The 26933-nt window shown below is 33.1% G+C and overlaps 2 protein-coding genes across 2 annotated transcripts in view; one reads left to right on the forward strand and one right to left on the reverse strand.

Moving 5' to 3' along the window:
- Positions 1-444: 444 nt before the first annotated feature.
- LOC130904262 (uncharacterized) lies at positions 445-2698 on the forward strand. The gene is made up of 2 exons (XM_057816927.1): positions 445-557; positions 1569-2698. Exons 1-2 carry the CDS (start codon positions 491-493, stop codon positions 2696-2698), a joined length of 1197 nt encoding a protein of 398 aa, XP_057672910.1. The 5' UTR covers positions 445-490.
- Positions 2699-4969: 2271 nt separating this feature from the next.
- LOC130904263 (protein dissatisfaction) overlaps positions 4970-26933 on the reverse strand; it is a 59110-nt gene continuing 37146 nt past the window's right edge. Inside the window, exons 5-9 of the mRNA XM_057816928.1 lie at positions 15961-16325; positions 14263-14406; positions 8644-8883; positions 7177-7258; positions 4970-5250 (exon numbers count right to left, since the gene is read on the reverse strand). Of these exons, the coding sequence (XP_057672911.1) occupies positions 4991-5250; positions 7177-7258; positions 8644-8883; positions 14263-14406; positions 15961-16325 (1091 nt within the window). The 3' untranslated portion in view covers positions 4970-4990. The remainder of the gene's footprint in view (positions 5251-7176; positions 7259-8643; positions 8884-14262; positions 14407-15960; positions 16326-26933) is intronic.

Here is a 26933-nt window from a genome sequence, read left to right on the forward strand (position 1 = left end):
TATTCGTTTTCTTATGGATATATTGGCTTTTCTTGCTTTTTTCTTTCGCACCTTTTTTCTGGAAAGGAAAATCCGTAATTAAATTTTCCCAGTAGAGATATTCGTTGCACAGCTGTCAGGAATTTTTTGTGAATTAAAGTAAAATTCACTACATGGTAATAAATAATTAACAAGTAATTTCTCTTTGCTAATCGTAAATACTTGTGATGCTTTGTAATATTATTAATAATAAAGTGCCCATTGAATTTTAATTTTTTCAATCAATAAAATATATATGACGTTTGTGCTGTTGAAACATTAAAAATTAGTTTTTTGATGTAGTGGTGGCGGCAGATCTTTTATTACAGCGATAATGTGAAATGCGACACTTACAAAATCTATTAACGGTTGTTATTAGTTGCCATAGTCACTACAAAAGTAAACAACATCATTATAACACAGACTGAAATGCTTGCGTATGCTTTCAAATCTTAAAAAACATTCGTAAAATATGGGAAGTGATGTAGATACCACTATACAAAGTGGCACACAAGAAGAGGATGACGTCGATTGTTTTTGTAAGTAGTTGAATAAATCATTTTATATAGTATTTTATAGGAGTATTGTCGATTCAACTTACACACGATTTTAATACCTGATTAAATAAATTTTGTTTGTTGTCAGGGTGATCATTTATTGATCAAATATAGCATAGTTTTTTAGCATTGAAAATAAATGAATTAAAAATAAAAATATAACATTATAATTAGGAATTTTTCAACCTGTCGATCCATATTATTCAAAATGAATTTGGTCAAACTTTTGGAAACATTTTGAATACAGCACTTCCAAAACAATTAATAAATCATTATTTTTCATTAAGACATGATTACAAACGTGATGAAATGAAATAAGCGGTTAAAAATAATTATAAGGACCTGAGTACATGTTTCAATTGTAATAAATCTTTTAGTCACCGTATACCACCTATTTTGTTCACTGTTATCGCAGAACACTCAAGGTATCAATACCTCTGAAATTCTTTCGAATTTTAATCGATCGAAAATTTGGTTTACCGTTCCCTACAAGAGAAAACTTCTGTCTAATACCGCAACCAATATTGAGTTACATCTCCGCCGACTACGGCTAAATTTAACCTGATTGATGGTTCGCAATTGAAAATAAAGACGACACCAAAAAGCGTCTGTTGAAAAATATTTAACTACATGAACCAAATAACAGATTTCGGATAAGATACTCCAAGCGAGAGATTTTTTGTCGTTATGATGAGACGCAATAACGTCGAAACCGCTCAGTGTTTACGCCCGTTTCATTAAAATTTGAAGATATAAGAGAGGTTGATATGGATAAAAAGAACGTCATATTCTTCGGAGGAGATATAATTCAATATTTGTCCTAATAATAGCCAGGAAAGTAGTTGTTATCGCCTTTAAGTAAACTACAGACTATAATTTCGAATTATGAATTAATTATATATGAATATGAATAATTTTATGTTGGTGGTGGTTTGGTGATTCTTGCCCTAAGTCCGTATATAAAGATTATAAGTCTTCGTATTTTTGTTTCAGTTCTTCAGCCGTCTTCTTCGCCATATAACATAGCAGAAAAAGTTCAACAGGCCAATATAGATTTATTTTCTTCCAGCCCATGTCCAACTAGTTGTAAACTTTCTAAAGTAAAATTTAAAGATGATTTATATTCTTTTGAACCAGATTTAACAGATGAAGATGTGAATAGCATCGAAAGTGATAATATTGAAGATCTGGAACATGACAACCAACTTATTTGCGAGTACAAAACTGTGAATATTTCAGATATTGAAGAAGAAGCGGAAGATGTGGAAGATGAAGAGATTATTGAAAGTATTAATGCAGATTGCAATGAAATTGTAATAAACAATATTGTTAAAAGTTACGAGTATCGAGCGAAAGTGGAAAAAGAAACATTCGAAGAGTTGAAAACCGATAATTGTAATATTAGTAAACACTCTTCAAAAAGAAAAAATAATGGCTCGAAACAAATAAAGCACATTCAAGAAGTACAATGCAGAAATCATTGCATTGATAAATTAGACTTTGACCTACCAATGTATATTAAAAAATTAGAAATTCATGAAAAGGTAGCCAATCTCCCACCGCTACAATTGATTCAAAGGAAGTGCTGTGATGAATTGAAACAAAAAAATCTCCCAAATTATAATGGCCTTAGATCGGAATACGGCTTGAGTTCTAGACAATTGGAAAATCGACAAAAACACAAAGAGTTATTAAGACTTAAGGAACAGACTAGACAAAAAATTCTTGAGGAGTATACGAAGCGAAAAATGCAACAAAATGAAGAAGTATTTTGCCAGTGGTTGAAACAAATTGCAAAGAGAAGAAATGAAACACAGAAAATTGACAAAAATAAGTTTAGACACAAAAATAATTTAAAAAGAGTCAAACAATTGTATAGCCCATCAGTTATCAGTATGCCGAATAAAACTACAGGAAGAATGAAGGAAAGGCCTAAAACAGCTAATGAATTTGTACCCAAAACTCAAATTAAAAAACCTCGGAGACCTTATAGTACTTCATCAACTTGTGTATACATCGAGGTTCCTGAAAATTTATTAAAGAAAGGAATTAACATAGGGGATTTGCTTGTGACAAATTCCAAACTGCTCTCTAAAAAAGTGCATATTTTAGCAGTAAGTTAAAAATATTTGCATATATCAAACAGATACTAATACTCCAGTAGCAAACCAGCAATTATTGTTGATGATAATCGATTACGTTTGTAATGTCTTTGATCGTAATAATCTTGGCATAATACATTCGATGAAAATGTTTCGGTTTTCAACCGGCAGCTTTTGCGTTATCCAGAGTAATTTGAGATGTATGGTCAAGTTTATGTGGAAATCGAAGTTGAATCAATGCTCTATAACTTACTGTACGTTGAAGAAAAAGTTTTATTTAGCCTAAAGAGGGTGTAATTTTATGAAATACCTCCGTATTTGATTAGATTTTAATAATTATCTATATTGTATACAGGGTTGTTAGAAACTCAAACCTTTTATTTTCTTTCTTTTTTCAAATATAACACGCTATATTTCATAGTACAAATAGAATCCAACACAAGATGTATTTTTCCCAAATTTCTCGCGTTTTAAAATTTTAAAGAAGATTAGTACTATAAAATAATAAATCTGCTACTATTTCAATTAATTCTATGTATATAGCTGGTCGTTATTTGTAGTATTTGAAAATATATATGCTTTTGATCATATATGTCTCTTTCATTTTCCCGAAATCAGTAATTTTGCATTGACGTGACGTAAGTCCAGTGCAATGTGTCATCATCGTTGGTTTTGCTCCAAATTCAATAATTTTGAATAAAATTTAACTGCCTTGTCTTTTATGCACAAAATATTGTATGAGCCAATCGATATTCCAACTTTTTTAAAGAAATTAGTGATGTGCTGCACTGTAACAAAGTAAATAATGAATATGAATGAGTAGTCTGTCTTTCTTCACAAGTATACATACAAAAATGCAGAAATATTTCGCAACCTATCATACATCCAAATATATATATATATATATATATATATATATATATATATATATATATATATATATATATATATATTTAAATACGTGGATAAACCAAAAACAGTACTCAAATTATAGAGAAACTTTTGCCAAGAAATGGGTATAGTTTTTCCAATATGAATTGGAGATTATAAAAACCCTTGCAGAGAAATTTGTTTGATCTACCCTAGGCGTAGATATCCCATTTTATAAATTTATTATTATTTTGTATACTTTTAAACATATTTATATGGTATGAGAGAAAGTATTCGTAAAAAGGCAATCGAATCATCGTCGAGTGGACGGCATTATACGCTTTTATTTAGACAGATGCATTTAATTGTAGTCCTTCCTGGAGAAAAATCATTTTTAAATTTCGTTAACTTGCTACAACTGAATATTAAATTATAAAATGTAAATAGACAAGTAAAATGTACTTGCCTGTAAGGGAGTTTGGTTTGAACAGGGTACCAGACGTGAACTGGGCCCCTTTTTGTACCCCATTCGTGTATTAGAACTTCGGTAGTCTTTTATCTGACGCAAATAATCTTGTCGCCATCGAATGATTCTTAATGATTCGGTTATTTCCATCCGTTTATTCAGTTTTGTTCGTATATCTAAATCTTTATTATTAAATTCATACCTGTCTTTATTCTCACTACACTGTGCAATTTCATTCTCTTCATTCAACCATGATATAAAAAACGCCATATTTCTATTTATTTAAAGAAATTTACGAGTTAAATTAATCTCACCTAGCCACGCCACTGCTTATAGCAGATTTTCTAGCAGGAACAGTTCAAAGAAATTGTGTGAATACGCTTTCCGACAGCCAATAGAAATGCATTTATATTTACGATTACGATGTTAATTTGGTATGAGTGCCGAGCTTATTTATGAAATATTGATTATTCCTCGCATAACGTTTTTTGCAATTGATATTGAAACAACTATATCTTCGAACGTATTAAGCAATTAATAAGATATCGAGCGGATGTTTGCATTTTGGCTGGAGGTGCCTATTGTATGTACTATTTTTTATGTTTAACACATGTTATTGCTTCTAATAAAATAACAAAACAATTCGACACCCTGCATCTCATTAACTACAAGATTTATGTTTATAAGAACTTTTCATCTTAAAATGGAGTGACGAAGTGTCCAAAATTTTAGATTACTTAGGAAACACCCTATATATATATGGGAGACCGAACTTATGGGTCGGTATTGGGCTAAGTTTGTGATAACCACAAAACTACTTTGTTGAAAAATACTCAAAAATAACTTTCGAAAATCTATTTTTATACATATGGTCGATATTTAAATAATATCTTATAATAACAAAAAACTCGAATTCTTATTTTTCACATAATCTTACACAATTGATATATTATTTTTCTACAAGTTGTTTTGAAAGTTCATGGATTGGAAGCACATTTTTCCATATAATACATATCTCCTAACAATTGTGTTATGGGTATTTCGCCAATAGTCTCTTTGAAGAAGAGTAACTCTACGGTGATCGGCCTTATGGCTCTTAAACTTGGAACTAACAGTAATAATCTTCCAAATCGAGTAGGTTGTCTGGGATATCTCGTTCTGACATAATCTCCTAGAATGCATTGAGCTTGATCTTGCAACATTTCTACCGGCTGAACGTCACAAAGACCAGCTGTTTCTGAAAGAAAAAAAATCCCCATAAAATTATGACATACATATTAAGTTTCTCTATAGTCTTTCACCAAGAAAAAAATCGAATCCAAAATTGAACTGTGACCTTGTATCGATCATTTCTCTACAGGTTATTTCTTCTTTCGTTTTCAAATTTATCTATTTGTGTTGTCTGAAGTAAAATGATAAATCTATGTGTCATCTACTATGACATATCGCCATGAAATTTCACGTGGATTACATTTGAATATATTCAAACATTGTGTGTTGATACGGCCATATTTAAAAGCAGAGTGACCAGCTGCTGGATCACATTTACATAAATTTTCATTGGTTTCTTTGAATTTTTTGGCGTAAAATCATCAATTAAAACTCGATTTCTTTTATTTAACAAATAAGGAAACTAGTTTTCTTCATATTAGTGTTAAGACTAACCTCTTTTGCAGATGTATAATATTGATTAACTAAGACTAATAGTCAGAAATACACGACAGTTCCTCTTAAGAGATAATTAGGAGAATGCATCAGAAAGTTGTATAATAAAGCCTAGTTAATGTCAGCTGAGGCTTGGTGGGATGAGATGAGAAAAAAAAAGAATTTAGTCATTTCCTCCCAACTTAAATTTGTGAAACTGTAACTATCCCAATATCTCGAGGAAACAAAATAATCAGCTGACTTTACTATAGTGTAGTTGAGGCCTCGAACTTTTCAGTGATTTCCTCTCAAAAAAAAATAATTATATAAGTCAGCTGGCTATATCTCGGTGGTAAAACCGTCCGCTGATACTTTTGAAGTTATTACGTAGGAGTTAAGCGGAAGCATCTACGAGTATTGCATCTGCTGACCAGGTTTTCCTCGACTTACTGCTAGCTGACTTTTTTATGTATTACAGCAGTATATTAATAATCAGCTTACAAATTTGCAGCTGGGAGGAAATAACTGAATTGCTTGTTTTTGTTGTTGACGTGCGTGGAAGACTACTGCCGTTTATTCCACCTACCGAGCCGCAGTTGACGTTCCCTAGGCTTTATCACGTAATTCTCTGATGCATATCACCAATTATCTATCGAAAGGAAATAATTAACCAAATTTTCACCTGGCTCCCAGAGTATAATAAAAAAATTCTTATTCTAATTCATTTTTAAAATCTCCCGATCTGTTAGTTTTGCAGGTTCCTCTGTATTAGTTCCCGGGAGGTGGACTGCCAGCTGTCTCTTTTCCCTTTTAGTTTCCCTCCAAGTACGATGTGCCGTAGTCTACTCTCTTCCATTCTTCTCACGTGGGCGTACCAGTATCTTTTTTTTTGTCTCCCCCATCTAACGATGTCTTGCACTCCACATTGTTCCCTGATGTCAGTGTTCTATCTACTCTTGTTTTTCCCACTATAGTCCTGAGCGTTTTCATTTCGGCTACCCTAAGCATGCTTTTCGTTTTGTTGGTTTCCTCTCTGGTTTCTATTCCGTATGTCATGATTGGCCTGATACAAGTCTTATAGATCCTAACCTTACGCCTAACCTTGCACGTTTTTGGTCAACATTCAAACATTTGGGGATCCATTTTGCAGTAATTTTTTTTCATGTCCAAATTCACGTGAACTATATGATGAACGCGTTCGTATGAAATATTCAGTGCTTCAGATATCCGTTTTAGCCCAATTCGACGGTCTGATAAAATCATTTTACGATTTTTACAATTTCCGTGGACATCTTTTTTTCTTTTAATTTATTGCGTTTACTGGTTCACTTTTTTAACGTCAAACTTTACACTGACACTTTGCTAAGGTAACGCAATATTTTGTTTATGCATGGAACTGATCTAGGCTAACTAGATATCAATATATCCTCGTATCTAAATTTATAATCAATGATATTGTCAATTATTGGCTCGCGTTTCATAGGTAACTTTCCATCTTATTTGTTATATTGAACTTTACCTGGTGTAAAAAGTAGGATAGCTTTCATGCAGCCACATTCACTGCCATCTGGAGATATTTGTCGAAAGCGGCACATTATTTCCTAAAAAAGAAAAACAATTATCAACATTGTGGATGAATGAGTTAGCCTAGGAAAGAAATCTTCCCTTGTCTAAAGAAAGTCCATGATTATGATGGCGACGGCGACACCATATATTCAATTATGTGTCCAATAAAATGCAATAAAATCCACAGCTATTTGTGGAGGTGTATATCACTTGTAATCCATTAACACCATTGACTCGCAGTGTTGCAAGTTCCTTTTCTTTGCAAGTTCTTATGCTACTAAGGGATTTTTCAATAAGGACTTTTTTTCAAAATAAAATTAAAACCATTTGAGATATTTCAAAAACTTTATTATCGGGTTGAAGTACATTCAAAACATTTATGAATGGAACTCGACTATATGGCCACCACAGGCACGTTTGCAGCGGTTGATTCGTTGGATCCAATTTTCTATAACTCGGCCTAACATTTCGGTCGAAGCGGCTGCTATTTCGTATTCAATGTTGGCTTTGAGCTCTTCCAAAGTCGTCGGCTTATTAGCATAGACCAATGACTTCACGTAACCCCAAAGAAAAAAATCTAGGGGCGTTAAATGGCATGACGGGGCGGCCAATCGACTGGTCCTTTTCTTGAGATAACACAGTCATCAAACAACTTTTTTATCAATAAATTTATTGTAACGTGTGCTGTGTGGCTTATGGTACCGTCCTGTTGAAACCACATGCTGTCCAGGTCCATATATTCCAATAAGCTTCGCCACTGAAGATGATTTTGCAATGAAATTGATCATTTTGGCGCATCGTTTCCAGAGCCCAATCGGAGAACGTACGTCGCTTCGAATGGTCCATCGGCTTGAATTCTTGAGTGAGCCTGATCTTATATGGGTGTAAAGTAAGATCGTTAAGCAAAATTCGCCATAAAGTGGTTTTGCGATGCCCAACTCTGGAGAACACCGTGGAATTGACTGATTTGAATCATTTACTATAGACGTTCCAACGGCACCGATATTTTCGACACTTCGACCAACCCATAGTCTAACTGGCACGGCAACATCACACAACGAATATGTAAACTTGTTACTGCCTGTCTACTAGGTCGAGAATTACTACCGAAAATCGTAGATAATACTCTTAAAGTAGCGGCCACCGATTCCAAATTTCTGTAGTAAATTTTTAAAATTTGCAGACGTTGTTCGTTCGGGTACTTCACCATGGTGAAAAGGTTATGCTTACTGAATAAACTGACTGGATGTTAAGTGAAAAATTGTCAAGTCCCAATTGGAAAACCCTTTATAACTGTTTTTGCATTTTCACAAATGTGTAACTATAATAAATTATTTTTTTTATTTAGACTCTACATAAATTCCATTATACACACAAAAATGTCTTTTTCCCACCCCTGAGTATTTATATAGTTGCTTACTTGTATTGTTTTTATTTCAGTTGCAGTATGTAAATCAGCTGGCAGTCTCTCTCTGGCTTGTGAGCAACCTAGTAACGTTGATAAATCCCATGGAACTGACCATTGAGCCAAATGTAATAAAAACAATTCTTTCCACGATTCTTGTAAGAGTAACAATTGATCGTGTTTACTTAGCGTTTGAAATGGAGCTAAGCACCTTACCCATCTAACAGCCATAAATAAAAGTCTAGCCGTAGTTTCCTGTAAATGATAAATAAGATATATATGCATATAAAAATAACTTTATAAGTTTGAACTATAGAAAGTATATTTTAAGAAGATTATTGGTAGTTGTGTGGATACAAGGATGCTTAGATGGAAGAGCCATCTCAAATAAAGCAGGAAATTACTATATCTACTTTTTGATTTATACAAAATGGCCAGATTGGTTGATTTGAACCTAATATGGTTATACGCATTCGCATTATCAGGACGGAATTGGCCTTATATTGAGTATCATTATTCATTTCCTGTATCATTGAAGGATTTTTTAACCACGATATTGTGCGCCGACCTATGCTTTCCCTACCCATTATTTTATCTTGCATTACCAAGTGAAGAAGATTATATCTATGACTGATGTATAATGTAGGCCTTTGCTTGGAATCCTGTTCCTTGCAAAGCCAGTTTGGAAAGCTTAATGAAGCTTAATTTTGATAAATAATGATTAAAGTTAAGAAAAAAGAAGGTGATTTACATGTTGCACAAACACAGTATTACTTAATAATTTGTTCCCATCATTCATCCAGTGAATAAACGAATAAAAATTGTTTACTTCTTGTTACAGAAATATAAAGGAAAGTTGATCTTTGAGAAACTATCACTTTCAAAATAATTATCCAAGAAATCCACTTGCCCTGACAGAGTAATTTCCTATTTAAAATTAGGCAACATTGCACGAATGTAACCTAGACAAATATACAGCCTCTTGTGTTGGGAACCATTAGAATCTGTTAATCATCTAGTTAAATGATACGAAATGTCCCTTATTTCACCCTCCATTAACGTATCGTCTCGGGTTACTTAATTTTTATCTTATATTAACGTGAATGTGAAGAATCATAAATTAACCTTATTTTTGTGTTCTTTAAGATTTATTGTACACTGTCCGCTTCTAATGGGAGCCAACGTCATAGTTAAACGATTCCAAGTGTCCCTTTAGAAGTTCTTGAAGTTCCATTAACGTATCAAACTACTTACTTTTATTTTCTATAGATGTGATTGTGGCGACCATAAATATAATTATTTATAGCTTTTTTGAATAATAGGATTTTGGTATTTAAAGCGGTTTGTAAATAGATACGAGGCTCTTAATAAGATGCCAATCATCGAGTACGGTAGTCGAATTATTTAAACCAAGTTTCATTAATTATTTTCTTGCATAATGAATAGTTTTTTACAAAGTAGTTTCAATGTTTTAATTCGGAGAATATGGTCAACTATCATTGGTTAGCCCGAGATCTATTACACCACTATTAAGTAAAGTTTAAATTCATTATCATGTACCTACCATTACTTACAAATGATAAAAGCAACTAAGAGAACGATCTATAACTTTTATCTGTTATTTTTTCTATCAATATTGACATTTCTCAATAATTTTCTACTAATAGCAATAATAATTATTTAGACGTTCTTCCTATGCATGTAAACTGTGGGAGTGAATATATTTCGTAGGCGTGGTTGAGAAGTCAAAGAGGGGTTATTTTATTTCAGTATTTCCTCCTCTAAGCGGCGGCATTCCAGCTGAAAAGTCATTCTGAATGGCACTATTCACTCAATTCGCGAATTTTTGTCCACTCCTCCCTTTATATCCGTCCATTTACTACCTCTCCAGTTTATTTTCGTAATTTGGGGCGGTAAAATAACTACAATAATGTACGTTACATTTTTTGTTATAATGTATAGTACTTCGAATAAAATTAAAACGACCAATTGTTAGAAATGATAAAAAATCAATCTTCGAATTGCTAAAATTTAAGAATTTTTTTTCCTTCTAAGACTTGTACCAGTTCAAGATCAAGCAGCCAAAATAACGGTAAGACAAAGACATTCATGTATCTGGACAAGCTGGTGCCATCTCGAGTAAGTGAATATCATAGAGGCTCTGTTTTGTCTGCATATTTTACAAGTTGTCAACGCATTGTAAACGATCTGCGATGAGAAGAAGGAGATCACCAATTCAGCCTAAAATTTAGTTCTATTCAGTTAATGAATACTGGAGTAGGTACTTAGCAAAAGGTTTCAGGGAAAATGTGGACACGGGATTGATAATAATATCATGAGAACCGAAAAAATAGGGTTCCAAAATTAGTTGCATTGAGGAAGATTTTTTATTATTACCTAAATACCTATAAACTGCTGAAAAGAAAATATTAAGAATGTTAACAGTCAGTATAGGAGAGAAAGAAGAAACTATAAGAAAATGAAGAAATCCGAGGCAGGTGAACATTTCATTTCCAAATAAACAACATATTTGAAATAATGATTATTATTATCATTTATCGCATTGTTGGCTTATTCACATTTGAAAACGTTTGCGGTTCTTTTTCCTAACATTGGAAGAAGATAAAGGAAAGGTTTTTATTCTTTAATATGTTCATCACATGGTTAAACAACTTATTCGTACCAAAGCATTTTGTTGCATATTTGTCTTTGTCGTGTGAACAGTTTATGGATTTCATCCTTCCTGAAAGCTCAAAATTTTGTGTTGTTTTTGTTTCAAAAACGTGTCCACTATTTGTCTGCTTGGTTCGGATCCTGCATTGGAGACTAGAAACTAACAATATCATCCATACCTATATGTTTTTAACAATTCTAAATTAGTTCCAAGTGGTCTGTTCTGAACTTCAAATAATGTAGATATGATTGAAGTACAAAGCGTCTGCTAAAAGTTAATTCTTTGGCTTCCCATTACTTTAAGAACAATTTCTCTGTCTTGTTAATACCAAGTTAAAAATCAATTGCATATTTAGGATATCCATGGTATAAATATTTTTTTTAAAGTCAGTCATAAATAATTGTTTTGGTCTTTAACCATACAATTAGATGGTCCTATTTTGTCCACTTGAATCAGTGGGGATCTTCGTTGCTCAAAACAACGGGAGTACAATTTTTCAAAAATCGATTCCAATTAATTCTTTACTAATCTTTTTCTATTTTAATTATGGAAAAAGGGAATAAAAACATTATTTATCTACTCTTATTTTTTTAGAAATTCATAATCGATTTCGATGCCTAGACAAGAATAGGAATCATGTCTGATACTTCTAAATCAATTAAAATTGTGTTTTATTCTCGTAGTTCTTAGTTCTTTTAGAAGTTTTATCACTTTCCCTTCAAATAGTTGTCCATGTAACTGTCTAAAGTTTTGTTTTATAAATGTGACATTGACGAAGTGGAGGGTTTATGGATTAGAATGTCAAACAACGAATAAATTGATAGTAATTGTTACATATTGACTTGAATAGATACAGTAATCATCAGTAATGTCTGTTTTCATATGTGGAAACTCCTACGCCTCAATTTAAACACGTCGTAACTTGTTAACACTAGTCTCTAATTCTATAAAGAGTCAATTGCTTCACTTTCATTTAATAATTGAAGGGAAAGTCATAGTTGTTGAGCGAACGCCACAGCGTTGGCTTAATGGTTTTAATAGTGAAATTCTTACGAGAGTATCTTCTTCTCATGTCGTCTTTTCATTGGAGGTTGGCGACCACGTTTTTAAACGCGTTTCTGCTCCTCACAACATGAAACAATTCTCCGACGCCGAGATTTGTCCATTCGCTTATGTTACAGAGCCAGGATTTCTTTTTCCTGCTGCCTTTACAGAAAGGGTCTAGACGAGAATGGCCTCAAAATCATATCGATGTTTTGTACTAACCAAACTGCAGTGGTGACAACTGAAACCGGCGACACAGAACCATACAGCATCAAAAGAGATATCCGACAGGAATACGTGTTGAAGAAGTCTTTGTTAGAGCGTTAAATGAAGCAAGAGAAGATGTTAAAATCAATGGAAAAATTCTTAATAATATAAAGTACGCTGATGACACGGTCTTTATTACAGACAGTCGACAGGATTTCCAAGCACTCTTAAATCGCATAAAAATTATAGGAGAAGACTATGGCCTTAATATCAACATCAAAACATTCAACCATCCTCCTATGTCTATCAACGTAAATGGAGGCATCATCGAAAATGTTGAGAAAGTTAAATATCGGGAGTGTTGAATAACAAAAGATATAAACCCAGATATAGAAATAAGATCACGCATCGAGCAAGCAAGAAATGTCTTTCTAAAAATGAAACAATTGTTTACATCTCGAGCACTCGACCTTAAAATCCGGTACCGGATGGTGAGGCTTGGACTAAGGTGAATTCACTAAGGCGCATAGAGATTTTCGAAATATGGATCTTTCGGAGGATGCTGAGAATTCCCTGGACCGCTCATATTAGTAAGGAAGAAGTAATGCAAACAATAGACACCGACAGAGAACTTATAAAATTAATAAAAACTCGAAAACATTGTATCTGGGACACATGTATCTATAGAACTTTGCTGGGGTTATCGCCAACCTTCGTTAGAAGAAAGCACCAAAAGGAGAAGAAGTAAGATGTGTCCTATGTAAGATGTTTTTCTCATCTTAATAATTGACAACTGCTTTCTTTTGCTACCAATGCGTCTTAGTACTTCGTCGTTGGTGATTATGTCAGTTCAGGGTATCTTCAGGATGCGTCTATAGAGCCACACTTTTTGCTTATAAGTCCAAATAATATTTTCACCAATGTCTTAAAGAGCTTATTGAACGCTATACAAATATTAAGAATTTCTTGTTGTATGATTATTCAATAAATAAAGTGAACATTGGAAGTCGAAATTTTTTATGGGACACTTTTTATATAATAAAACGATTGTCCTGTACTTTTTTGTTTACTATCTCTATAAACTGAAAAGCAAAAGACATAAATTAAAATAATGAAAAAATTTTTCACTACTGGGTTAAAAAACTAAGTTTTATTAAGTAAAAAGTTGTCCTTTATTCACAAATGTGGAAAAATATGGGGTTTGCTTGATTAGAGTCAGATCTCAATCTATTTGACAGTATTTATTTAGTGCTTTCAAAATAATTTTTTCTAAAAAATTGATACTTCTTTGAATTCTTAGAAGAATTTTTTTTCAAAAATGCAACAAATTTGAAATAATTGATAATATCAATATTTTCTTCAACTATAAAGTTGAAGCTTTGTTTGAGCTATTCTTAAAACTTAAGTAGCAATACATTTACAAACGTCTTTAATATATTTTTCTCATTTCACTATTTTTTATAAAGAAGGCCTTTTCATGAAATACCCACTATTTTTTTAGTAATAGTTCCACTAAAATCGCTCGATCACCAGCACAAGATTACACCCGGTGGTTTGTGTTTTACATTAAACCGAAATATGTATGATTTAATTATTAAGTGAATTCAAATTTTATTCAATTATTCTTCCTTGGCGCCTACATAAAAATCAGTTTCCCAGAATAATTGAAACATTGAAAACTAAAAATTTATGTATCACAATCTACGAACCTGTAGCATTTCCCAGGTTGGAGTAAGCGGTAATGGAGCTAGAGGTGGGCTTGTTGCTAAAGGTAATCCTGTTGGACTTGACATCATTCCAGGATCGCTTGATGGCGATTCTAATTGCGATAATTTTGTACCCCACACTAGCTCCTGTAAGAAATTAGTTCTGTCGTTAAATAAGTAAAAACAAACAAACTGTATCAAAATATCGCTTATTTTAAGTTATATCTTTTCTGTTTTCAAAATACCTAGACTGTTCCCAAAGAAGACTATTTTTTGGTGGTTTTTGTGTCTCACTTCCCTAGATGTTAGCACTATTTCAAACTCCTTCGCAGAGTAGATGCTCTGCTGTTTTCTTGGCTTGCTCACAGAGTCTGCAGTTGGCGTCCTTTGCCGTGCATATCTTCTTAAAGTAATATTTGACGAGGAAGTGACCGATCATCAGTTTCACGTCATTTCTGGTCATCACAAGAAGTTCCCCAGATTTCTTAGCTGATATGGTTATGGAATCTTTTGGAATGTCTAGAGTATTTTTCCAGTGAGACTCCATCTGATTCTGTAGCCAATCGTTCAGTTCGTTACTATGTGGTATCTCATGAGGCCACAGTCGGATTCTGCTTCAAGGTTTGGAGTCGTTGCTTCTTTTTTGGCAAGGCTGTCTGCTTTTTCATTTCCTGGTATACCTTGGTGGCCTGGAAGCCATATTAGGGTTGCTTTGTTTTTGTTAACTAATGCTTTTAGAGTTTGTTTTCACACCCATACTAGGTTGGACTTGAACTCAATAGCTTTCAGAACCTTCAAGGACGTTTGGCTATTTTTTTCTAGCCATATCCTAACCTTTTTAACCCTTTCTCCTCAAAATAGGCGATTAAGTATGCTATAATGTCCTCGTCTGATGAAAATCTCACTCCTGCAAGTGAAATTTTAAGATTATGAATCAGGAACCCTGGGGTACAAGTACAATTCGTGAATTTTAGCCATGGTGATGACCGAAGTATGAGAAGGTGGGTTGCTCTGATGGAAAAGCACTTTTCTCCTGATAGTGATTTATCTTTTTGAAGGTTTGCCCTCTGCAATACAAACATGTGACTTATTTTGCTTTAACCGAGTCAATCAAGCCTGGGAAATATTCATTGGAAGTCGAATTTCGTCCAAAGTGAACAAACGTGTCATTCAACGCGTGGATAACTTACGCATCCATAATTTCTCATTCAGTATATGGCAAATGTGTTCTTTTGATATACTCATCCTTCTTCTATCTCTCTTACCTTAGTCTAACAGTTGTTCTGTACCATTTGGTAAACTTTTTCGATATCTTGGTTGTTTTTGGTCGCCTCGAACGCTCGTCGTCAGTCAAACTCTAGATCCTGATCACCATATTAGGAACGAAGTACATCATAATTGGTTCAATTTTTTTAAAATTCAGTTTTAAACAATATGATACGGAGCATTGTCAATTACTAGCACATATTTTGGAGGCAAGTTAGGAATTTTTTTTGTAATGCTGATAATTTATTTCATTATATGAACATACCGTTGTATTGAGATATAAGACTTAGAAATCAGTTTAGCATTCGTAATAAATCCGGTTTTACTTCTTTAAAATAATATTTTATTTTGGGTGCATCTCCGAGGCATTCAAGGTTCGTGTTTTCGATTGTAAGCGACTTTTTGTAGCCAACTATTTATAGATAAAGATTTTACCTGACATTTTTCTGCGGACATCAAAATATGTAAAAGACCCGGTGGCGGTGGCATCGTAGGATGATGAAACATGGGTGGTAATTGCAAAGCAGTAACAGCATCAACAGACGGACTTGAAACTGGTGGAGGGGGCAGTGTTAAACCCTTCATTGGATGCGGAGGAGGAGGTGTGAATATCCCCGCTGGAGTGAAATGGAATCCGCCGGGAATAGTGGAACCGGCAGTTGTGCTTGTTATAGAAAGCTTCGTATCATTGGGGACTGTAAGGTGTTGGAGGGAATGTGAAATTGTTGGAGAACGGTGAATCTGCGAATTGGGCGCATGTTGTATTTTTGGTTTACGTGGTCCTCTTTCATGCTGAACAGCTAAATGAACAGAAATAATTTTTAATGCTTTTCAAAATATAAAGCAACTTAGTAATTTGCTATATGATACGATTTGGAAAACAAAATATTTAAAAGTTTTTCAATTTATAATAATTTTATCAAATCTGACAAAATACGACGCACATATTTTAATAAATATATAGCATTAGTCACTTACATGACTCAACAATTTTATTTTTTATGGAAAACTAGCAAATCATTAATATGAAAAATTTGGATAATAAAAATCATTTAATGAAATTAAATTCGTTAAAAATAAGCAGTGGAACAGGAAATGGAACTAATAAGCCGCCAGCCATACCTCAACACGTCACTACAGATGAATTATGAATGGATAGAACGTTGTGAGGGTCTCCAATTTTAAACACTTATGACGCTTCATCACTGAGCAGCTGGACACGGATAAGAAAATTTGATGCAGGATATAATCGGCCCTTGCAACTGTTCAAAAGTATTGTAGCTGTTTGTATTTAACACTAAGACAAATGTATTCTGTGCTGTTGTACGAAGCTGAAGTTTGGATACTGAAGGTTGTCAAAATGTCAAAATCAATTTTCAAAAAGTGTTTGAAATGTGGTTACTTACAGACGAATGCTGAGACTACTATGGGCGGCTATGCAAGAAAATAAAATCGTTACCGGATTCTACAACTTATAAAGAATGCGAAAATAAATGGTTGCAAGATCGTACGAAGAGAACAAATCTCCTGGTTGAGGAACATACAGGAATGGACAGGCATACATAGCATCAAACAAATGTTTAGAGTGGCTGAAAACAGGGGTCAGCTTGCCCTTGTGCTTGTCAACGTCAGGGTGACCTGACAAGGTACAATAAGAAGAAAAATATGCTCTGTTTATGAATTGTTGGTAATAAAACTATTTCCATGTAATCGAACGTTGAATTTTGAACTATTTTATCAATTCTGGTTTTTGCTACGTACACGCGAAGTGTCTTAAGTTTTTTTTGTTATAAAACAAAATTTTTGCTGTAAATGTTAGTAGAACATGACATTTTTCAACCCATTTTCTCTCCAATATTTGACTTCTAAATTTTTCAAAAAAGTAAACAAAATTTAGTCTGATACTAAAATTCAACGTCAATGTCGAATAATTTTTTTAGTGGTGAATTCAGTGAAAAATTAGAACTTTCTTGCAGGGCATTAAATTTCTTTAAGAGTTTGTATATTATTTTTATAAATATTGTTATTAGTTATAAATATAAAGATCAAAAGTCAAAGAAGAAAAATATTCAAGATACAATATCATGAAAACGGCTTCTTCACTATCAATTTACAAACAGAGTATCTGTGCAAATTAATTCTCTTCAAGAATGGCAAAACTTTTTAGGTCCAAACTTTTGTATAAAAATAAAGTTGTGAAAAAACAGTCATTATAATAGATATAATAATATGAATATTATACTTTTTTGCCACCGCTTCGCATATTTTTTGGGCCCAGCTAATATTATATTCGGATTGATAGCACAACTTTTATGAAAGAAGGTAAGTATTGGAAAGTTCTTCGTATCTATTTAGACTCATTCTATTCATGGGGTGAATTAATAAACTTTATTATTCTACACTATACACACTACACAATACACTTAACTTTTACTTATAAATACCACTTAAATAATGTCTGCGATTACTTTTACTAATTTGTTCTTTTCACTACTATTTATTTAAAGCTAACTAACCGCGATACATAAACTTATTTACGAGTATATACATACCACAATTAGAATTCTATAAAACTCTAGAATATAAAGAAACACAAGAAATAAATAAATAGACTCTCCTAGAAATTACTTAGCAGAAATACTGTAATAAACCGCCTTCTATCATAAAAAGTTCTTCAAAGGCGCGTCCGCTATTTATAAAAAACAGTTAAAGGCACTGCGCGAATTCGCCGAATTTTCAAAATCATTTCAATTAGCTCTCAACTTTCTTAGAGAGAATAAAAAAAATTAATCGGTAGAAAAGATAATGTTGATTTTACAATACGAGTATTTTACATTTCTGTTTATATAGTCTTGTTATTGTAACACGCAGAACTGTAATATTGACGATGAAAAGTAACATTGATCAATTGCATTCATGCAATGAAAATGGCACAAACATCCAATTATATTCCTACGACTTTGAACTGCAATTTAATCCTGCATATGAAACCTTCATTGTTGAATATCCATGATCGTTTTTTGTCGCATTAATCATGCAAGGTTATTAGTGAGGTAAGAAATGATTTGTGTTGGGTGCACCTTGCTACTTCTTGTTATTTTTAATGGATTCTGCTCTTGAATAATGCTTTGAAATTGGTTTGTACGATAAAGAAATTTTTTTCGTTTTGTTCCTTGTGCATTCATTTTTTCATCAATCAATCGATTTTCTCATTTCCAGATACTACGGTGTGGGATGGAATCCAGATAAAATTTCTGTATTTCTGTAGATAATTAGTTCCTTTTTGATAAGAATCAGTATAGGATAGTTACAATATAGTGACAATCGGTTAATATTTCCCTTAAGTGCTTCTAAAATGGCAAACAATTCAACAGAATGATAAGATGGGAATGGTGGGAGTACAAAGCATCAAAGCATCTTTGTATACCTTATAAAAGCTCCCATATGCAACTGAAGTTCTCAAAAGCTCTTGTTTTATTGTGATGGTGTGAGTCTCTGATTTATTGATTCGTGCAAGACCTATATCGTCGATGGAGCGAGAGAATCTATTGATGAGAAATTATAAATATTTGAGAATTGCAAATTCATACTTGACAGATATGTATTGACTCTGTGATACAAAGGTGTACTTGAGATGGTTAAAAAGTTCCTTCCAAAAAAATCATATCAGGGAGTTTTGAACCAACTCAATATGAACATTTCAATAGTTTTGTTCGGAGTTTAATTTCTAAATGAACAAATATGATCGGAAATTGTACAGTAGGACCTAAAACTGAGACAACTCATTCAAATAGACTGTACTACAATTGATTCAAAGTACATTCATTTTATCAATAAACAAATATATATACTTTGGACAAACTCATAAAGATGGATTTCAATAACTACGAGATATGGCAACATTGATGTGAATGGTGATGTTCTTAGAATTTGTTGTCGTAATAGTGCTATTTTCGTGCGATGGTTTTCTATTTTCTTTTTAGGTGGATTAAACTAACAGCAGTATGCCGATCAACTTCCTTCGACTTTTGGTGATGTAGCACCTTCTTGAACCAATGTGTTTTGCCGATGTTCCGATTTCAATCGTGGTCGCACTTTGCTACAGGTTGAATTTCGTGAAAATAGCCCAAAATTGGCTGTTGTGCCAGAAAACATCGTAAACTGATATTCTAAAATCGTCATGTGACATACCATGGAATTGAGGCATACTTGGGCATTAGTTCCACTTGCGTATATTCAATATTGCATAAATATTTGGCTGTCAAAAAGTTTTGCTCACGTTGGATACCGCATAATTTGAAAATTGCTTAAAAAAAGCTCGTGTCGATTGGTGCGAAGAAATGCTGAAAAAATTCCATTGAGGTGCTCCAAAATACATCTATAAGATCGACCAATCATGGATTTATGCATATAAAACCGAAACTAAACAACTATCGACTGTATGTGACTTTCAAGACGAACGAAATTCAACAAAAGTTGTTCGCACACGAAGCACTTCGAAGAAAATGTCGCAATTTTTTCGGAATAGCTGGACATGACGACATCGTTCCATAAGAATAAAGTAAAACGGTCATTTCTGAATGATACACCAGCATTTGTTTGCCAGAAGTTTGCGAAAAAATTAGGGAAATCAATCGCCGAAAACAAACACGATAATGCGAGCTCTCAATCTTAAAAAAAAAAAACGTTTTCGAACAGTGAAAACATCGAATTGATGGGCTATTCTTGTTTGGCACCAAATGATTTCTTCTTATTCCAGCAGATCAAAAATAAATTGCGAGGTCAACTCCTGAAGAAGCGATTGATGCCTTCAAATTACACTTTTTGGTACCTCAATCTGAATAGAAAAAATGCTTAGACACTAGGTTTAAACGCATGCAAAAGTGTATTGATTTTAATAAGGAATATTTTGAACAAGAATATAGCATATCCAATTATAAATATTTGTTTTTATTTTTCTATTTCAAAATTTAAGTAGCAAACCTCGTATAATATTGGATCCTTAATTTTTATTATACGGAACATGTTGTACAGCTTCAGATGTTATAAATCCAATGAATTAAATATCAGAAATAAATTCATCTTCCTATTTACGGAGGGTATTATGTAAAACACACCCCAATACCACTTGTAGGGACTCTGACCTTTCCCGGTTACATCGTATCCTCCCTTCAACACCAGGTCCGTTGTTCCCTATTTTCACCGGTAGGTTGGTGACTCGATATCGGCTGAAGGTTCAGAAGGGAAGAGGAGAGGAGCGTGACAGAATGACATGACACTATCGGATGATGAGATTACTCCGGTTTAGCGTCGTTGTCCGGCATTATAAACTCCCACGACACGAAGCGGCGGACGCACATTCTGTAGATTGCGCTGCTGTTATTAGGCCAAGCAAGAAAACAACATTGTTATCTTCAAAAGATCACGATTATTTTCTATTCTAGTAATATAGTGAATTATTACATTTACAGTACTTAGATAATGTCAAGGAATGACATGGAAATTTACTTAACAATTAACTTCTGAATTTCTATGTGAAGTATGATATCGCTTACAGCTACAAACGATTGAAGAGAGAATGATTTATGAGAATGTCACGTAATTACAGCCAGAACATTGAATAATTAATAGGTTAAATCTATAATTTATTTTTATGTACAAGAGAATAATAAAATTCAATTTCTAACATTAAAATTAGTATGGTTATTTTCGATATCAATATAGAATAATCCAAATAGTTCCTAAAATTTTAATAAATGGACCGGTTATATAAGTTTTCGGTGTTTTATTGATTATTTATAATAAACAATCTGTACAGAACAATATAAAAAGATTTCAATATACCAAAAGCCCTGTATATTAAATATTACAGTAGGTGAGTGAGGGGATCAAAAATGTGTATTGATGAACAAATACAAGACAAAGACCAAAGCCGGCTTAGTCTTGGTGTTGATCTTGCATGAGTGATTTGATCTTGGTATTGCTGCAAGAGTCTTGCAGGTCTTACATTTTAAAATTGATCCTAAAGAGTATGAAAATAAAAAACGATCTACTGATCGCTTGCGAGTCGCTTGAACTGAAGGTCCAACTTCTTCTGTTCTTGTTAATCTTGGGCGTCTCGTAGGCTTCTGATTGAGAGTCGAACCAGTAGCTTCGAACTTTATGACCCACGATCGATTCAGACTTTTCCTCGGACACTGATTTATGTCTTTTAATCTAAACTCAAGTCGAAACAAACGCCGAACAATAGCGTACGAATCGCCCTTTTTGTAATAATGTAATGTAATAATGCAGAATGGACGTTACGCTTCGGTGACTAGACTGACTGTTATCAACGAAAAATATGGCTTAAAAATAAATATATTTAAAACGAAAATAATGATAGTTGATAGACAAAACAACAACTCTTCCCAAACATCAAAAATTGCAGGCTATGAATTGGTAAACAATGTTAACTATCTTAAATACACCGTTGCGTCTTCTGACTATGGCAAGATCAGCGACTACCAAGTAAAATAAAATATGGAAAGATAAATCTATCACAAAACAACGAAACTCCGTCTAGTTGATGCTCTTAACTTCCCAAAGCAGATATAAACAGAATGGAGGCTTTCGAAATGTGAGTTTATAGACTGCTCTTACGAGTATCATGGACAGAACACCGAACTAACGTATCCGTATTACAAAAAACTGGCTCACGTACAAGGCTGCCAACCAGAATAAACTGGCTGTATCTGCAGTACCTGGAACATATAGTTAGATGATCAGGAACACTGGAACGATTAATCATAGAAGGAAAGTAGAAGGAAAACGCCCAAGAAGAAGATCTCCATCTATATGGGTAGACCAAAAAAAACCCTTAATAAATATGAGACAGCAGCATGCCGAAAAGATTTCACAAGATAGGCAAGCCTAGAAACAACTGCTGAATCAAATATAAATGGTGTCACTTCATCCTTTGGAGGATAATGGAAAGAGGAGGAAGAGCTCTACTGGTGAATGTTAAATGAATGTTTGATGATCTAAGAACAAATAGCAAAAGTTCTTATTTATTTTACCAAAAAAAAGGACAAATGTCTTGTATTTTGGTGATTTCCACAAGAAATAAGCGGAAAGTAAACAATTGGGATCAAGAGTTGTAGGTGTAGCTTATTAGTTGTAGTTATACCGATAAGAAGTTTGATAAAAATTTAGTTTCCAAAAAAAAAATTATGAAACGTTATGAAAACACTGATTATTTAAAAGTAAATGACCAAGAAATACCAATATCGTTCAAATAATTATACTATTACAGCTAAAGCGATATATACAAGCATAAATTGAGAAAAATGACTTTGACTGGAGGGAAATGAGTGAAAAAATAGATTCTATCGGATAATTTTATTGTGAAAGAGATAAACATTTTTTGTTTTATTGTTTCACTTAAAGAGAGGAAGTATTTAAGAAGAATTCAGATATGTTGATAAAAGTTTAAGTATCTAGAATTCCATTTTCACTGATGACTATTTGACTGATTAATAATAAAGTAGAATTTAACAATATTTATGATAATAATCAAAAAGCTTGTTTTTACATGCGTCAAGTATGTACAAATGTACAAGTAATGGTCACCCTACTCTATCCATGTTATTCATTTCATTCATTCAAATATACTAAATAATATTGAACTCACACGCAAATTTAGAGTAAAAATTTGATGGAAATCTAGAAAGAACGCACTTTCTGATTCTTCTTCTTTAGGTGCCATCACCATTTAATGAAGGTTGGCGACAATTTTGGCATACTTATTTCTGTCCTGAGTGGTGCGAATTAAAGATGAGGTGTTCATACCGGTCCAATCGCGTATGTTTTTTAACCATGAATGTTGTCTGCGACGAGGTCCACATTTCCCTTCGATTTTTCCTTTTATTATTAATTTCAGTATATCATACTTGTTGTTACGGTATATGTGGCCCAAATAACAGGCCTTTTTCTCTTTATTGTTGTAACTTTTCCCATACGTCTAAGCTCTTCATCGTTAGATATATGTTGAGTCCATGATATTTTCAGTAGTCTGCGGAAGATCCACATATCAAAAGCCTCGAGTCTGTTCATGGTATCCACATTTAAAGTCCATGTTTCTGCTCCATACAGGAGAACTGAGTGCACGTATAAGCCTTTACAAAACGGCATCTTAAGTTTAAGTTCAAGGTTGCGTTACATAATAGTTTTTCACCTTTAGGAATATGGCTTTAGCTTGTTCTATACGTGATTTCACTTCGACGTCAGGGTGTACATTTGTCGTTATGTAGCTACCAAGATAAATTTCTCAACTTGGACGTCTTGCTATGGCCTTTACTTCTGTTTGTGTCACATTAATTTTCATGCCTAGCTGATCTCCCACTTCTACAACTTTGTTGATTAGGAGTTAAAGGGCTTCTGGATTGTTTGCAGTGATAACAGTGTCGTCTGCATAACGTATGTTGTTTAATGTCCTGCCGTTAATTTTTATTCCATCCTCGTTATCGCCTATTGCTTGGTTAAACATGTGCGCAGAGTACATATTAAACAGTACTGGCGATAAAACACAACCTTGTCGTACCCCTTTTTCTACACACACGGGTTCTGATATCGTTTATCCATATCTAACCGTTGCTTCTTGATTCAAATAAAGATGTCTAATAAGCTCGATGTTTTGTTTGTCTAATCCTTTTATCTGTAGTAATGTCAGAAGGACGGTAGTCTATGAAACAGGCATTGACATCTTTCCTCATGTCTCGACATTTCTGGAAGAGTGTTAATAAGCTGGCTAGTGCTTCCCTTGTTCCTAGACCTTCACGAAATCCAAATTGGGTATCGCTTTGATGGCCTTCATATTTATGGTAGATTCTGGCTTGTATAATTTTAAGTAGGATTTAAGCACTTGGCTCATCAAGCTTTTCAGTCTGAGCTCATCACATTTCTTGGCTTTTGATCTTTTAGAGAGGGGAATAAATACAGAGGTAAGCCAGTCTTTTGGAATAATACCTGTTGCATGAACTTCCTATAGTAACTGGAAAAGTGGCAACAAATTTTTACTCAATTTAAGTGTTTTGATTATCTTTGATTTTAGCATTTTTGGAGCCACTTCACATTCTTTCTGATAAAAATAGTATATCGGATAGGTACAATTAAAGAAAGAATACTGAGCTTTTCGAAAACTATAATCCATGTTTTGAAATAGACAAACGAAAAGCTTCAATGTTCGAATATGAGATATTTTTTAGCCTAAAATCTAAACAGGATGACGGTATTTACTCCTTATAAAATATCTCAATACATTACCTACATTTCGTTTGACGAATACGGTTTGTGATGTGATCCGGGCATGAGAGAATTGGATGTCGAGTTCACATGTTAATACATTTCACATTCGAACTCGTCATTTAGTTCTATCAGTTTATTGCCTCTGTCTCGGATTTGTATTTGATGGGATCTCAGCAATGCACAAAGCGATAAAAGGGAGATCTCATTTAATTTTTATATATCTACTTCCGATATGAGAATGTATAAATTTAAAGAAAAGTTCTTGTTAAAAGATCTCATATTTACCAATAATTGATAATCTATTGTGTGCTCAGCAACAAATACTGCGGCATGTTACGTTTTTCGTCAAATATTCTTTAAATTTCGTTAATTACTTATATAGCCACCGACATACAAATAGTTTTAAAAACAGTATCGAGTTTTAAAAGCTCTATCATCTTCCAGAATCAACAAATGAAAGTTTTAATAAATCTATGCTTGAATCTTTATACTCGTTGCTAAGTTTTTTTCTGATATCTTTTCAGCTTTGCTTTTATATGAAGTGCTCAGAAAATCGTTTTTCACACACGTGCTCCTATAATTCCTTCTAATAAATTATTTAAAGCAAATTTTTGGAACGAAGCGAATGAATCACAACAATTAACTGTTTAGATATAAAAATATGAGAAATAAATTTTAAACGAATTAATACAATTCAAAACTACCGAAAATCTTAATTATATCACACACGATGAATACACAAGAAAACTCGAAAAATATATTAAAGTTAGTCCACTTTGGGTATTTCGTTGCCACGTTCCCAATAAGAAACTGCTCATAGTATAGCTGGCAAAGACTTTTTTTATAAATCTTACAAAAACGATTAGAAAAACTAATTTTAAAACAGAAGAAACCTAAAATCAAGAACATTTAGAATATATATAGTGTAGAAACGACATTTCTAGAATTCTAGAAAATAAACAAACAAATAAATAAAAAGACTTTCCTAAAAATAGGTAAAAAAAGTAAACAAACAGGTTGCTATGATAAAAACATATATAAAAAACAAACCTCAAACGAATTCCGCAGTTTATAAAAAGTATATGCCACGACTTTTCCAAATTTTAGAATTCCATAATAACCAGATAGGACCGGCTTCACAACCTATGTCTGTTCGTAACACTATTATAAAAATTTTAACTTTTGAATCATAGTTAATGATAATAAAATGAGCTGATGAAATTTCACAATAAAATTGTTGGCAATACACATTTTGTTTTATTGGAGGATTTAAGTATTTTTGAGAACATCTTATTTCAGCAAAATTTTTCCTTCACTAGAGAGGTAATGCAAAGTTCTTGAAATACATTCTTGTTAAATGAAACTGTGGCATTACACCTTTCCATACATTTTCCATTTCAATTTCACAGTGTACAAACATATTCACAAAATACGTAATTTTTCTCTCTTTCTTGCTAATACAATTCCGTTTAGGTATTGCCACGGCAACTCTTAACTGCCTCATAAAGTTGATGTTGAATTCTCTTTGAGGTTTCTCCAACATTTTATTTTATTTTACTTTTAATTGAATGCATTCAACTATATTTCGACAACTCTTTCGTAAACTACCGCATAAATTCATTGTTAATTAGATATAATTTTAAAACAGGTTGACCTTTTTTATTTTACTTGGCTTTTAAGAATAATTTATGATACTTCAGTAATAGCTTTTATCTAATTAAGTACACTTCTGTTCTCTCACATTTTTCCTGCGTAAATCAGAGTTCCTACCGAATGTCATTGTCAGTAACAGATAATTCAATAATTAATTTGAGTTCAGTGTAAGTAAGTGTCCTTAAATGCCTCCCTAGTTATCCAACTGAAATTCAGAAGCTGTCTTTATTGCCAAATTTGAGGATGGCTGAACTGATTATTGGTAAACATGGCAACAAATGTCAGGTGAATTTACAAAACTAAAAAATTGCAAAAATCTTTCCCAAGACTCATATGCTATTCCAATGAACAAAAGCGTACTTCCTTATTTCCATTTTGAGTATAAATAGATCACAAAGTGATTAATACTGGTACAGTTGACAGAGATGCAAAGTTGTTGGATACTTTGACTTTGTATATTTATACTTTCA

This window comes from Diorhabda carinulata, chromosome 2 (assembly GCF_026250575.1).
Source record: "Diorhabda carinulata isolate Delta chromosome 2, icDioCari1.1, whole genome shotgun sequence".
In the NCBI taxonomy this organism is placed as follows: domain Eukaryota; kingdom Metazoa; phylum Arthropoda; class Insecta; order Coleoptera; family Chrysomelidae; genus Diorhabda; species Diorhabda carinulata.